Source organism: Zeus faber (genome assembly GCF_960531495.2).
Source record: "Zeus faber genome assembly, chromosome: 1".
Classification (NCBI taxonomy): domain Eukaryota; kingdom Metazoa; phylum Chordata; class Actinopteri; order Zeiformes; family Zeidae; genus Zeus; species Zeus faber.
In genome coordinates, this window is record NC_137193.1 from 54,530,633 (window position 1) to 54,546,359 (window position 15,727).

The 15,727-nt window shown below is 42.7% G+C and overlaps 1 protein-coding gene across 1 annotated transcript in view; it reads left to right on the forward strand.

Annotated features, from left to right (window-relative positions):
• Nucleotides 1-11,199, forward strand: part of atp10a (ATPase phospholipid transporting 10A) — a gene marked incomplete at both ends in the record, with an annotated part of 32,547 nt that extends 21,348 nt beyond the window's left edge. Inside the window, 9 exons of the mRNA XM_079997607.1 lie at nt 314-668; nt 3,375-3,451; nt 4,649-4,774; nt 6,908-7,108; nt 7,411-7,491; nt 7,654-7,758; nt 9,373-9,560; nt 9,743-10,360; nt 11,070-11,199. Coding sequence (XP_079853733.1) covers nt 314-668; nt 3,375-3,451; nt 4,649-4,774; nt 6,908-7,108; nt 7,411-7,491; nt 7,654-7,758; nt 9,373-9,560; nt 9,743-10,360; nt 11,070-11,199 — 1,881 coding nt within the window. The remainder of the gene's footprint in view (nt 1-313; nt 669-3,374; nt 3,452-4,648; nt 4,775-6,907; nt 7,109-7,410; nt 7,492-7,653; nt 7,759-9,372; nt 9,561-9,742; nt 10,361-11,069) is intronic.
• Between the last annotated feature and the right edge of the window lie 4,528 nt (nt 11,200-15,727).

The window sequence follows — 15,727 nt, forward strand, 5'->3', positions numbered from 1 at the left end:
TTTTTCATAAAAGGTGTGAGGTCTCAAAACTACAAGATATTTAAACCCCGCTGGTTCCAATTTATTTTATTTCAAAACAGTCATGGGTGCTTTTAGGTTCTATATATTTAAGATCTACCTTTTCTTTTAAAAGCTGCAAATCCCCGGAGGTGAAAGGCAGGAGGTCAGACTCTTTGGCTGTTTTCAGTACTTCCAGAATACCTACACTGCTGTCCATTTTTCAAATTTCCTGATGCTCGGGATGTCTTGTGCTTTTACTCTGAAGCAAGTCCAGGAACTTGACTGACCCACTGCGTGTCTGTTTTTACATCAGGAGGCGTGTGCAGTGCTCCTGGAGGAGAGCCTACACTACATCCAGTCCAAATTCCTCTGCAGCTCCTCAGACCCGGCTGCCAGGGCCTATCACGGCGACTTTTCCTCCTTTAATATCTATCCTTCCTCATCTCCCTCCTCCTCCTCCCACACCGCTCCCTTCATGGTGCACTGTCTGGGCCTGGTGATTGACGGGCGGACCTTGGCCTACGCTCTGGATAAGAGCCTCGAGGAGAAGTTTCTAGCCGTTGCTCGGAGCTGCCGCTCGGTGCTGTGCTGCCGCTCCACGCCGCTGCAGAAGAGCATGGTGGTCAAACTGGTGCGGAACAAGCTCAGGGTCATGACACTGGCCATCGGTACGTACCTGCTCGACGTTCTCACATTTGCCGGGATGTGACTAAATGTGAAAGTTTGCTGGTTCAATTCCTGCGTCAGAAATTGTAAAGCTGTATTTACTCAGTGCTTATGATTCAGCTTGTTTTTTTTTTCCCCCCAAACCCATTCTGAAGTAAATATTGTCCTGTGGAAAAAAATATAACTTGGCTTCATATTTTACTTACAGAAACGCACTCCCTCTGTTTGCCCATGTGAGAATAAATTTCAGTAGATGTTACGGCCATAATAATATTAAAATGTGCTTTGCTGTTTTACCTTTTTGGTTTAATGAAGCAGCAGCATAATAGATGTTGCATGAAGAAACCAATGTGACTTGTGACATTGCCTTGTTTACCATTTATTTGTTTCTGCTGCACTCGGGAGGATCTCCTTTTTGCCTGCCAAGCGCTTTTCTGTCATTGCTGTGTTAGCAGTAAGGTGGAGTGGTTTAGTGGGCAGAGAGAGAGAGAGACGGGGAGCAAACGCTCCTCCTGGGATGTTCTACATGGAATTGCCTTTCAGGATTCAATGGGCCCATTAGATGATCAAGAATCTGTGATCCAACTACCTTGGCTCGCAGAATTCTTATCATCAGACACTGAACTTTCAAACGTGTGTACAGATCACCATCAGTCTTTGCAAAAAAACAAAACAAAAAAGCCCCGGAGTATGTTTTGCATCATTTTTGTTTTCCTATAGACTGTCTCTAACAACTATTGGTTTGGCTAACAATAATACATTCAAGATTCAAGATTCAAGATTTTTATTTGTCACATACATATACATACTTCCATACATATATGCAGTGAAATGTAATGCAACGCACCCGGTGATAGCACACAAGATTTAGCGGTGATAGCACACAAGATTTAGATAACTACATACAATAGTTATAATGTAAATATTTGTATGAGAGTACAACATCATTAGTAATCACATACAATAAAATGTAATCCATGTTATCCTCATCACCTGTTATGTACAACTAGGTAATATCTTTTTTTTTTTTTTTAACAGGGTTGCGTCCAACTGTGCCAGGCAACGATGATGTAAATTTGCCTTTACAGAAATCAGGGTCTAACCTGTTTAATACTCCAGCGTCGGCCTTGCACTTTGTATTGACAACCTAAATCCTAAGGGTGCAGCGGTTCACAAAAATGACGGTTTGGATCGGTTCACGGTTTGGAGTGACGCATCGGATCCTTTTTCGGATCAGCAAACAAAAAGAAAAGAAAGGGAGACAAATAGAACTTTATTTTCCATTTATTCTATGAAACACTTAAAGCGAGTAAGTTTTGCCCATGGTCTTCAATAAAAACAACAAGATGTCCAATGTTTAAATAAAATCTTAAAATATATAAAATATTCAATACTCAATTGTTAAATTAAAGTGCAATATAAGGAACGCATGATACCTTCTTCATTTAAACATGGTACTGAATGGAAAAATATGATTAGATCCGCCCCCGGTAACGGAATTGAATTCCAGTATCCAGTAACCAGTATCTCACGTTTATAACAAACTAAATTTCATGAAAATCTGTTCATAATTAATCGGTACAGATCAACTACGTTCCTTTACACCACTACTAAATCCCATCGCTGAATCACTCTTCTGATACTGCAAAACCTAGAACCCAAGTGCCTTTTGCACTGTGCTGCTGTTGTCATTGAGCAGCAAGGGATCACAAGTTGATGCCGTCCCCACACCTCTGTTCCAGGCCACCATCCCCACCTATCTGAGCTAACATGGAACGTCGGCTCTGAAGCGCCCATTACCGTTTTGACAATAACACCCTGATTGCAACCCATACTTCATCTCCTACATGTCGTGATAAAAAGCAAAAAAAAAAAAAAAAAAAAGTCCACATCTCGAACAATGTAGCACAAACTGAAAACGGCACTCCCACCCCCACCCGCCCACCCAGCGTGGCACTTTTTCGCAGCCTAGCCACTGTTTAGAGGAGAGACAGTCGAACCGGTAGAGGCTCCCGCTAAGTATCCCCGAAAAGCCAACAGCTAATCATCTTGGCCGCCTCCGGCACACCTCTTTACACGCCGCCGCGAACAGAGACTTACGGATGGAAAATAAAACATTCGATCGTTACTGGTCTCACGCCGCGTCCGCCTCCTGTTTGATACATAACAACACACTCCGGTGCCATCTGCGACTTTCTAGCTTTCTAAAATCACACACACACACACACACACACACACTTTTAAAGAGCACTTCACCCACTTTTATGATTCCGCTCGCAGCTACAACGTGGAGTCGCAGGAGGACAATTTAACGAACATGTTACATTTTACCATCACCTAACTCGCTCTATGTTCCATTGATAAGGCCATTTCCATGCTGATATCCCACAATTCTCACTGGAGTTTATGTAGAAATCGATTCCAAGTTATTAGTGATTGGTTATTTCTTTTGATTGATTGATGTACCTTATTATCCCCATTGGGATAATTCCACTGTATTAGCATCTAGTGCCGGGAAAAAAAAAAAAATCACTGTACATGTATACGACATAAAGTCAAGAGATAGAAGATAGATCATAAATATATAATCAGAGTAATAAATATACTTGGTTTCCCTGTTGCAATAAAGACCTTTAGCTGTTTCTCTCATTCATTCTCTCTTCCTATTCCTCTCTCTGTCATACATACTCTCGCCGTATAAATCTCAGGTGATGGAGCTAATGATGTCAGCATGATCCAGGTAGCCGACGTGGGCGTGGGCATCTCAGGACAGGAAGGTATGCAGGTAAGGTGAAATATGGCCGGGGCCGTTGGGGAGTGGGAGGCGTGAGCGGGTGACAGATGGGCCGAGCAAGCTTCTGGCATTGGGTTGAATTATTATTGTAACGATCACCTAAAGCGGCCCGTACCCACGCGCATTAGCATGCGTTTTAAAGTAGGATTTGTTATATATGTTGCAGAGTCAGAGCGTCTGCGTCTCTATGGAGTAGCAGTGTACTCTGTGCGCTTCAATTCATCAAAGCACGCCCTCTCCTTCGTCCCTGTTCTAAGGTCGCTGCCAATGGCACAGCTAAGGTCCCCGCTTCGGCAATGACACCCCCCCCCCCCCCCCCCATCTCCATGTACATTTTGCTCCCTGTTCCCGAAAGGTGATCTTGCATAGCAATGTGGAGCCTTCCCATTAATTTCTAGGAAGGGCTTTCCAGGCAAGCTGCAGAGTTGCACATCTGTTATAGACTCAATATCCTGTCCTTAACTGGACCACTAGATTAATCATTGTTAATAAAATTAGGTCTTAATGAGACGGCAGTCGCTCCCCGGGATTCCGTGGTGTGCTGAGATGCACATTTCTCTGCACTGCTCCCAACACACTCTGCATTATGATTAACAGGCCGTTCCGCTAATAGGAGCTCGCTTCCCATGTGGTCATTTAAAATGCGTTATTAGAGTGAAGCAGAAACCAAACTGCTCTAAATTGAAGCATCTCCTGCTATTTATTTTTTTATTGACAAGTGAGGTTGACAGGTGTGATGCTTCATTAAGGGTTAGTGGTAGACTTTTGGGAGTGTTTGGTTTTGCTTCATTAAGATTTTGCACTCTAATATTATATATATTTGAGACTCATACAAATCACGATTTCCCAGACATGTGCCATTGATTTCCTTGAGCAGGCAGGTTTTCATTCCAACGTAAGATTACACAGCATATGTCAATATTCAGCACATCTTCCACCAGCAAGAGTCTAACTATTAAATAATGGGCTGGTTTAGTGTTAAGTTTGGTAAAAACAAACCTGCAAACTCTTGCACCTTGTTGGCCCATTTAGGGAACAAAAGCAATTACAGCAAAGCCAGCTATTTTGAAGTGGAACATCTGAAATTGACTGCATGTACTTTTGTGTACTTTGTGTATGTCTGTTTTTGTGTATAAGTGAATGCAATCAATTAATAAAACAATTATTTGGTCCTTGGCTACTCTGCAGGCAGTAATGGCAAGTGACTTTGCCCTCCCACGTTTCCAATATCTTCAGAAACTTCTGCTGGTCCATGGTCACTGGTGTTATTCGCGCCTGGCCAATATGATCCTCTACTTCTTCTACAAGAATGCTGTAAGTTGTTATCCTTGTTCACCAGAAATGTTGTCTCACTCTGTTCTATTATTATTCTGGTGTTTTTGAAATGACGTTTCGTCATAATCCGCTGGACATGTTGCTGACCCTGTTGAAGTTCTAGTCAAGTGACAAACGAGAACTTAAAAACTCCTTCTGAACTTAAATACTGGTATTTTTTCCTAACCTGAACCTTATTTTTTGATCATTTGGACTCAACCAGAGAGAGCAGTTTTGATGCCAGAGTTGGCATCATTATATATAATCTTTTATATTGTTCCAGCATTGAGAGAATATGTGACCCACCGCGTACTTTAGGGTCCTTTGGCGGCTTTTGAGTTTTTTGGGTTTTTTTTGCATCGTTTTAAAGTGGAGAATCAGAGCTTCCAAATCAAGCAAATATTTTTCAAAGCTATGACTTGTTAATGACAAGGGTGTGGCAAACTGTGATTCTGAGATAATCACCTCCGCCTCCTCCACCACCTTTTTCCCACACCAGGTTTATTCAGCCAGCTCCCAGAATGCAAATGGGGTTGGCAGAAAAACCAAGCCTCATGGCTAATTAACATACTGCTGAATGGGCCAATCACAAACAGCTCAACAACACACAACTAATTTATAAAAAAAAAAAAAAGCTTTTATTTAACGGTAAGAATAGACATGTTTTATACAAGTATAATTATTTTAGAGTTTAAAAGTACAGACAACACAACAAAATGTAGAGTATCAATATTATGAGTCTCAGAAAATCTGAAATCTGAAAATCTCCCCCAACCTCAACCGACTTCATCACGTCATCCACTTCTTCTGTCGTAACAACAACGTGTGTAACGTTGGTCTCCTCCATTTCATCAGCACATCCAGGTTGAAATCCCCTGTTTGAAATGTTCTCCAAGTCGGGAGTAAAATCAAATTCAGAGTGGCTGTGGTTCTCCGTGTCGCCGTCCGAGAACTGACTATCATCCCAGAAAATGCAAGCACTTCTAACACTGACTTGGATCTATCGCCTTGGTCAGATTAAGGTCCAAAATATGATTCAGAGCTTCCGCCACCCGCTGTGCATAATCCATAACGATACGGAGAAGAACGTTTTCACAGACAAGTGAGACCGAAACACCCCCCCGCTGCGCTTAAACCGTCTGTTTACAGAAGTGTCGTAGGTGCGTGACGCGACGGGTTTTGCTTCTTCGCCGTTTCACAACAATGGCTCCGTGCGTGTAACAGTAGTACCATTTAAAGGTTGAATTCTATCAAAACGGTTTCACTTTGTGACTTCACATCACATGGAATATGGATGAATGATCTTCACCTGGACGGTCGCTTTAAAGGGAACGATCGATTCTCGTTGTTCAGTGCTGTTCAGCGTCTCGGTAAGTGAACTGTGTTTCCCCATGTAATCTAACGAGAATATTTAACTCCACGGCTTAACATTTTTCTACTATTATTAATCAAACACAGTTTACGAATACGTTGAGAAATAAAAAAAACCACAAAGGAATACACAAGGTTTTTCAACTTATTTGGCTGCTCCTGGCAATTTTAGAAATGCGCAAGATGGCGGCTTTTGCTGTGGTGGGACAAATTCACTTGGTGATATTCCCAATGTTCGAAAAATAAGGTTCAGATAAAAAAACATGAGTCCCCCCCCCCCCCCCTGCATCAAATTGTCCTGATTATAGTCACTTACTCTGTAACCAGGGAATGGCTGCCACCTATCGAGGCTATTTAATCATTTGTGGTTTGAGATATTACGCGGAGTGTTAGTGCAGCGATCCCCAAACCTTTTTTTAGAAGTGTAAGTGTTTTTTTTTTTTGTTTTTTTTTTTCAGATTAGTACCCCTTCCCTGGCATTGGGGGGAAAAAAAGGGAATTAACATAAATTATGTACTGTATGTGCGTTGAATGTGTTTTTTTAAGCATTATAGATAACCAACAATTTTCCTTACATTTTCGGAGTACCCCTGCAGTACCCAAAGTACCCCCATTTGAGAAACACTGTTACTGTATACCCCACTGAAGCATGTATTGTTGTTGTTATTATTATTATTATTATATATTTTTTAACCTTTTCTGTGGTAGTTCATGTATATCCATTTCCCAGCTTTGCTTTTGTTTTTGTTCCCCCCCCTACAGATGTTTGTTGCCCTCATCTTCTGGTATCAGTTCTACTGTGGATTCTCAGGTTCTGCCATGATTGACCAGTGGTATCTTATCTTCTTCAACCTAATGTTCTCCGCCTTCCCACAACTGATAACCGGCACACTGGACAAGGACGTGTCAGCGGAGACGCTTCAACAACTACCTCAGCTCTACATGAACGGACAGAACTCAGAGGTCCAAACTGCTCCTCCTATAAAATCATGTGTGGGTGGGGGTGGGTGTGGGTGGCTGGTATATTTACACAGAATTGCCATATTCTTACCTGTATTGTTTGCCAGAACCAACTGAGAGGCCATGGTAGCTCACTAACATTATCTTGGTTACCTCTCATATGGTCATAATATTTACTTTTTAGTCAAAGATGCAGCTTCATTGAGTGACAGGTACAGAAACACAGTTTGTTCTAATTCCAAGCTTTGGGAAGCAGATGAGGCGTTTCCATAAAAAAATAAACTGACGTTGAGTTTCTCTTTCAGGAATACAAGCCATACATGTTCTGGATGAACATGATCGATGCATTCTATCAAAGTCTGATCTGTTTCTTCATCCCTTACTTTGTGAGTTTGCTTCAACTTCATCTTCCCATTCACCTTGTAATCCGTATCTTACGGTTGGCGACGGCGTCACGCTCACACGAGAAGTGACGTTCATGCATTTGACCTCCACCGCACGCCGCCCCTCTCATTCTGCCTCTCTCCTCCCCTGCTGTTTCGTTCTAGGCCTACGCCGACTCCGATGTTGATCTGTTTACATGGGGAACTCCCATCACTACCCTCGCTTTATTCACCATCCTTCTGCACCTGGGGATCGAAACCAAGACCTGGGTAAAAGACTTAATTCCATTCTCGCTCCACAAAGGAACTTGCAAATTAAATTTTGACTTTTTTTTTTTTTTTTTTTTTTTTAATGTTTATTGATTGATCAGAAATGTGCTGGGCTGGCACGAGGTGGGTGAAGTACTAAATGTGATTAAGCTTAATTTTTCTAAAACTAAGATTTTGATTATATTGAGTCAGAGCGACCCCCTCCCCCCTCGTGGTTTCCTCCACTCAAATCAGCATCTTGGCTGTAAAAGTGTCGTAATGTGACTGTTGACGAGCCCGTGGAACCCTCTGCATTAACTCTGGCTGATTAAATTGAACCAGAAGCCATTGCAGCATCAGGTACTATATATCAGCCTCACCATGCGTCTGCCTCCATCGGGGTGTTCTGCAAACTGCACCGTGTTACCTCACGTCACTGTTTGATCACCCATGATCACTAAATTACATGTTTATTTTTCTTTTCCTATGTATTTCGTTATTTATTATCACAACACATAGCTTTACACTCAGATAGTCACGTGTGGTTCTTGTAAATGGCACAGCAGTCTTGGTCATGAGCCATCTAAAATTTATGACCCTGCATTGGATCAGAGTAGTTTCCATTATGTCGTGGCTGTAAATTTAAGCCTGACAACTTTTGTACATGAAAAATGTCCCTTTTTCGCTCGTTGGCTTCCTGAACATTATAGTGCCTTGTGCAGTGAGGCCCATATTCAAAGTGAATGGCAGCATCGCGGGAAAGTAAACTTTTCCAAGCGGTGTGTTAATTCCCACGCCACTTGGGACATTCATGCATGGCTGCAGGGAAAGTTAGTCCAGGGTTTGAGTATCATTAAAGTTCAGCAAATGAAGCAATTATCCATTCAATTTGATCTGCTGTTCTGTTTGCTAATTTGCAAAATGCAGAATGCTTTTATTTACTAACTAGGAGGTAGAGCGGGTCGTCGAAAGATTGCCGGTTCGATCCTTGGTTCGATCTGCTCCTCCTGGTAGTGTGTCCTTGTGCAAGAGACTTAACCCCATAACTGCTCCCTGGGCGCCACTACATGGCAGCCCACTGCTCCTAGATACCTCAGTTACTAGGATGGTGAAATGCAGAGAAATGCATTTCGTTGCCTCAGTACTTGCACTCTGTGCAATGACAATTAGTTTAATCTGATCTAATGTGATATGTTTAACCCCTACATTTCTTTGAGTTTATCAATTAAGGATTTCCTCAATAAACCTATGAAATGATTACATTTCTCTGTTTGAATTTAAATTGGAGTTGATGACATACTGTATATTTTGGGGTCAAAACAACAGCTACTGCCTATACGATCTGATTGAAATCCAAAAATAAATGTACATATTTTTTAAGATATGTATTTAAGATACTCTATGTTGATTAGATGTCAAGATAGCTAAATGACACAAACAACAATGACATAAAATATGTTTTCTATTGACATTGTGGTCAAGGAACAATCCGTTTAATGAATTGTAGCTGCTTTCTCACTAGTTTTTGATTTGATGTGGTCATCACTGTGTGTCCAAAGTGTTGGCTGTGGGTTAAACCTCCGCAACGTCTCTCGATCCTACTTAATTGTCTTTTTTCTTTTCCCTCTCTGCCAGACCTGGATGAACTGGGCGTCCATCACCTTCAGCATAACACTGTTCTTCACCGTGGCCCTGTGTTATAACGCCTCGTGCCCAACCTGCTACACCCCTTCCAACCCCTACTGGACAATGCAGCAGCTGCTCCAGGAGCCGCTCTTCTACCTGCTCTGCGTCATCACCCCCGGGGCCGCGCTGCTGCCCAGGTACGGTTAGGAAGGGATTGGGGACATAAGTCTTATCCATGAGGTTTACGTTGCTTAATATCGTAAATTGTGTCTTTTACCGACATCGGGTGCCATGTTTTATCCTAAAGGTCTGGTATTTACAGTCAGAGCGGATCTTCCTTTTGCTGTGCCTTGATGTCTGGCTCCGATTCATTTTCCAGATACTTCTACAGGGCGTGTCAGGGCACACTGTTCCCCAGCCCCGTCCAGGTCGGGAGGCAGTTGGATAAACTCCCTGGTGAGACGCGCAGGAACATCCTCGGCCTGAGCGCAGTCAAGGCGGGATCTCACCTCGGCCTCAAACCTCCCTTCCTGTCCGCCATCAAGCCTTTTCATAAATATTATTCCCACAAAGACCACCACAGCTTCGAGAATGCAATGAAGCCGAAGGGCCGCCAGGGGCCTGTCTCGCAACTGGAAGACACCGGGGAGTCTCGCAAGAAGGACCGGGGTTGCTCGCCGCCTGTCGCGGCCGGCACCAAATCCGACCCCGACGCCTACACGTTACTCTCTACGGAGACTTTTTCCTCCGCCAAAGATGCACCTCCAGACTGTTTTGATAAGACTTTAAATCTGTCAGATCTCAGTCTGTCCAGCTGGATCACCTCCACACCCCTTCCCACACAGAAGGACAGCGTCCAGCTGAGCCTGCCCCCTACTGGAGGCTCGCAGTCCGTCACCTACACCAGGAACCTGGAGGAAAAACACAGGACTGACCACCACACCCTTCATCCAAACCAGAGGACCAAAGAACAGATGGTAAACTGTTCAGAAGAACAGTCAGTCCAAACCTGATACGTGTATATGTGTTGGTCCAAAATACATTTCTCAAACTCCAATTTGCACGATAGTTTAAATTTTTTTTTTTTTTTTTTTTTTATATTGAATTTTAATGTTATTTTCAAGAGGATTTTTTTTATACAAATAGGTACTTACTTTTGTATTTTAGATATATAAAGCTAATGTATAATTCCTGTTGAGGTTTTTTGAGAATTGAGGAACTGGAATAATGTTCTTTTTCATTTCTGAAAGATTTTTATTTAGCAAAGAAGAATTTCAGTACTTGCGCAGGCTTTTTATTTAAGAAGAGGCGATTACAGACATTCCATTACTAGGTTATTCCAGAATCTGCATTCTTTTTTGTTATGGTACCCTATTCATTCTTTAAACTATGTATGGACATCCATTCTGACCTGTAACAATCAATCTCTGTGCCTGAGGAGAGGAATTTGAGAGGATTTCATTATATCCAGGAAACCATGTCTTTATTTAATATTTTAGGATTTTCATAAGTTCTTTGAAATCCTTAGATCCTGTTTGTATTTTGAAAGTGGTCTGTTTTTTTTTTGTTTTGTTTTTTTCTCAGTTTCAAAGATGGAGACTATTGATAAGCATATTCATGTCAACTGTGTCATTAATGGAATTCCACTTAACAGTTATACATAGAAAGTATTTTGAATTAAGTTCCAATCACGTTTTGTCGTGCAGCATCTTGAAACAGGCAGGGACTGTTCTGAACTGTAATGGACCCTTTGAAAACACAGAGGCCACAGTAGCTCTCGAGGTCAAAAGGAGTCGGCAGTATGGCAAGGTGCTGCGTCAATTCAAGCGAAAGTGAAACGGGAGTTCTTCCGCCACCTCCTTTCTCCATTTTGGGATGCATTGGCACTATTTCTCCCCTGGAAAACTCTCTCGCTTAGGGTAAAGTGCTTTCTCTCTCTCTTTCTGTCCCTTAGTCCTAAGTGCAAGTAAGGGGTTACAGAGTGTGTGTGTGTGTGTGTGTGTGTGTGTGTGTGTGTGTGTGTGTGTGGTCAATTTTGCATACCGTTCTATACAAGCTTTTTATTTTCACCCTTGTTTCCCATTTGAATCCAAATTATTGTTATACATTTTGCGTTTTTTAATTATTTTTTTTTACTGCTGAATGGAGTTACTTACCATTTAATGTTAAGCGCTGTTTAAAGAAGAAAAAAAAAAATCAAGTGACGAGCTCTTTTTAAATAGTAGGGACTCACTCGGCTTTGATATACAACATTTGCACATTGAAGCAGAGCTACCAAGGAGTTTTACTGGTGCTAGTGACGTGCTGTGTGGGAGGGATACAGAGTTCAAAAGAATGAAAAGTGGACCATCTGCAGTTATGCAAACCTCATCATGATTTATGTTCGTCATATACAAACATAGAATAACATAAGCTATACACACAGAAATGGCCCACCCTCTTTATATTTTATATGATTTTTCCAAAGGATTTGGAACAGCACCTTGAATATGTTGTGATTCTCATTTGCACCGACGTGTCTTTTTCTATCAATGCAGTACATAGTTGTAAAGAAAACATTTACCAAAGATCATATAAATAAATATATATATAGATATATATATATATATATATATATATAGATATCTTACTCTGTATTTTATAAACAATATGTGCCTTAACACTGGAGAAGAAATTTCAAATGAAAGAGTTTCCTTTAAAACTGGGGTTTCTTGTTGTTCGAATGGTGTTTTTTTTTTTTTGTACATTATATTTATGAGACGTGCGTTCTTTTCTCGTGCGTGCCGGCTCGCTGCGTTTTGCTGCGGCCTGTTGTTCACAGTTGTGTTTTACAGAATGTCCGTTGTTTAAGCGGCGACGCTCTATCTGTACTGCACCTTGGCATAACAAACTGTGCGATCCAAGCTTATCCACGGCTGCATTCCACCTTACCCACTTTCACATGAGGAGACATTCCACACAGGAACACACATTCTCAATGCACAAGTTCTTGAAAATAGTCAAGCAATATTTGTATTTTTCTTTAAAAAAAAACCATATATATATATATATATATATATATATATATATATATATATATATATATATATATATATATATATATATATATATATATATATATATATATATATATATATATATATGTGTGTGTGTGTGTGTGTGTGTGTGTGTGTGTGTGTTTTTGGCTCCAAGCCAAGCCCATTCACATTTTTGTTATGATGTATGTCAGTGTTATAGGGCATTTTATATACAGTCAATTACGTATCCATTAAACCTGGTTTTGCTAATATCAGTGTTGTTCACGTTCAAGCTTTTTGTCCCATTTGGGGTTTTTGATGAGACATTTTCTCTCATCTCAAAAGGTTTCTGTGCATGAATTAATGTGGGGGTAAAAGTGGCCCTATATAGAGGGATTACACAACGGTATGACAGTGGCGCGTGGAGAAGCCGTCGCCGCTAAAACTAATGTCACTGGGGTGAAAGGGCCTGAGATGTGCTTGTGAGGTTTGCACGTAAACCAGTAATTAGAAGTCGAAAAACCGGAAGTAACTGGACTGAATAGTTATCTAACTACGTACGTCCGAGCAAATGAGCCCAGATTTATCAGCGGCCGTCAACGACATGAACACATTAGAACGGCGTATTAACAGTAGAAGTGGATGTGCTGCGTGTTCACAGGCAAGTCATCTGAGATGAGATGGTGCTGCCTCCTCCCATTTTCATTCAAGAATGTAACGACACGTTGCTCTGCCTTATTCCCTTTTGTAAGAGTTGCCCTCTGAGGGGGCGGGGCCTTCCTGTCTGGAACCCATTGCTCAGCAGTTTATCTTCATCTTTATTTTCGGTTGTGAGAGGCCCTCCTTGAGATGCTCCATCCTCGGCCCGTTTGTCTTTTTCCTCCTGTGCTTACAATTCGTGTTCCCCCTGCCGGGAGGACAACTTAGCAGTGGTGCACCCCCCCCCCCTTCCCCGCGACCTGATGAGGGAGAAGGGACAAAAAAGAAAAACGCTCTGCTGATGCCGCTGCAGTGGGACGGCCAAATTCCTGACCATCGCTGCACTTTTCAAAAAAAGCTGGCTCCTCGTCGTAATGTCCGGGGATAATGATGACTGCACCACCCTGGTGGCGTCGCTCTCGAAGGCCCCCAGCGAAATTCCTCAAGATCGATCAGCTGTTTTTCTCTCTCTGCCTGCACACTGTTTTTTTTGGGGTTTTTTTTCCCGCAGGCCGTGCCTTTGTGGCGACGCCTTTACACTTTCAGCAGCGAAAAGTGTCCTTTCAGTCTGTCCTCACACAGTGGCTTTAGAAATGATGGTAAGGGTAAGAGAAAGGGGGGGGGGTTCCTCTCATACTTGTGTGAATTCTACAGTTATGAGGATGTGTAAAACACGAGAAATATGATTGCACGGCCTCCTCCCCGGGGATGAATGGAGCCGATCCTCAATCTCTCCCCGTCTTCTTTCATTGGCGTGATTACTTTTTTGATTACCTGCAGTCCGCTCGCCCGTATGAGTCTGATTCCCGCTGTAGTTAATGGACGTCATTTGCATTTTGTCATATAAAGGCCCCGCCGACTGAAGTCGTTATAGCCGCCTTGACCCCTTTCATCTCCCATCGCTTTCAGACGCTGAAACCAAGACAATTTCAATTTCCTAACCTGCCTCATAAAAAAAATCTAATATTCGATACCGATGCAGAACTGTTGTTAATTCCCACAATTCTCAAGTTGCCTCCGCGACGTCGGCACGTTTCTTTATTGATGAACCACACCAATTCCCCCTGGTGTACTATCCAGTACACACTTGGACATATCTACACTTCCACAGGGTTTCACTGCGTCATGTGATGTCCATGCTCTCGTCCATGCTGAGCAAAACCAATTCTACCAGATAAAGCAATCAAAAAGTGCCATTAAACCATTAAAAAAATTAAAAGAAATCCTCAAATGTTTATTTACGTGGCCTTGGTTGCATTTCCAAATAATGGATGAACAAAGCATGATGAACATCTAATGTCTTCCAGCTGGTAATATGCATGTATTACGCAGCAGATATATCATTTTTATGGTAAAGATGGCAAAACTACTGAAGGATTGCTGAAAGTAAAATTTAATAGAAATCAGTGCCTGCGCAGTGCTTCATTTCTCACAACTATTAATAACAGACTGTTAAACCCTGCCACTGGGGATGCACAAACCGGTGCATTCTTAGGGCCGGTCCCCATTCCAGATAAATGGGGAGGGTTGCGTCAGGAAAGGCATCCGGTGTAAAAACCTATACCAAATCAAATATGCGGATGATAAATCAGATTTCCATACCAGCTCGGTCAAGGCCGGGTTACCAACAACCGCCACCAGTGCTGTTTGCCAGCAGGGCGCCGGGGGGAAAAGAAGAAGAGGGGGGGAGGCATGTCCGGATTCAGCGGGAGGGGAGGCAGGGTAGGGTGGGGGGTGGTACATAAAACTTTAACTAGCCGGGCCTGGGGGAGATGCAGGGTATACCGGGAGGAGGATGCTGAAGCTAGAGCCGGAGACGGAGGCATGAGGGAAAGAGGACGAAGGCTAAAGAGGAGGTTTATGGGTGCGGGTGAGGGAGGGACATGCAGGTGGTCGGCGCGACAGAAGATGCAGAGGACGGGGAAGGGACGGGAACAGATGATCCGCCACGGTGACCCTGAACGGGAGCAGCCGAAAGAGGAAAAAGATTAATAAAAGTCTATAAACCGATGCAAGCTGTTTTTTAGATCATTCTAACAATGACCCTGGGATGGCAGTTGTGCCGAATAGTTTGTTCGTGGTGACACGTCAGAATCTATGAATGTTCAACGTGAAAACACAACACCGCGGACGGCCCACCCCAGGTCACGCTATCTGGAACTCGAGTTTCAAGGGAACCTCCTCGAAAATGTGTGACTTCACCAGCAAACCGGCGCCGACAGGGAGGCACCTGCCGGCGCTGCGTGTTCGGATCCTCATCTGGCACATGCTTTCTCTGAACTCCTGTACATTTTGTGCTGGAGTCAAGAGCGAGCCGATCCATGAATCACACAGGGCTCAGGCGCTGTCGGTGTGGAGGCAGAGACTCCCAGTGTTCGTGTGGGGAAACTGCATGAAATGTGTCAATCTACGCGGAAGTCACGCTTCACCATCTTTGGATCTGCACCTTTTCATTCATATTTGACGATCAGCTTTAAAATGTGCGTTCAATTCACATAATGGGAAAACAGTGTGGGGAACTATCCAAGGTCCACTCCCATTTGGATGTCGAGGCTGCACTCATCGCAACGTTTCATATTCCTATTTGAAAGCAGGCATTACGTTCCGCCTTATCTTTGCACCGATTTAAAGCCGCTGTGTCTCAGGAG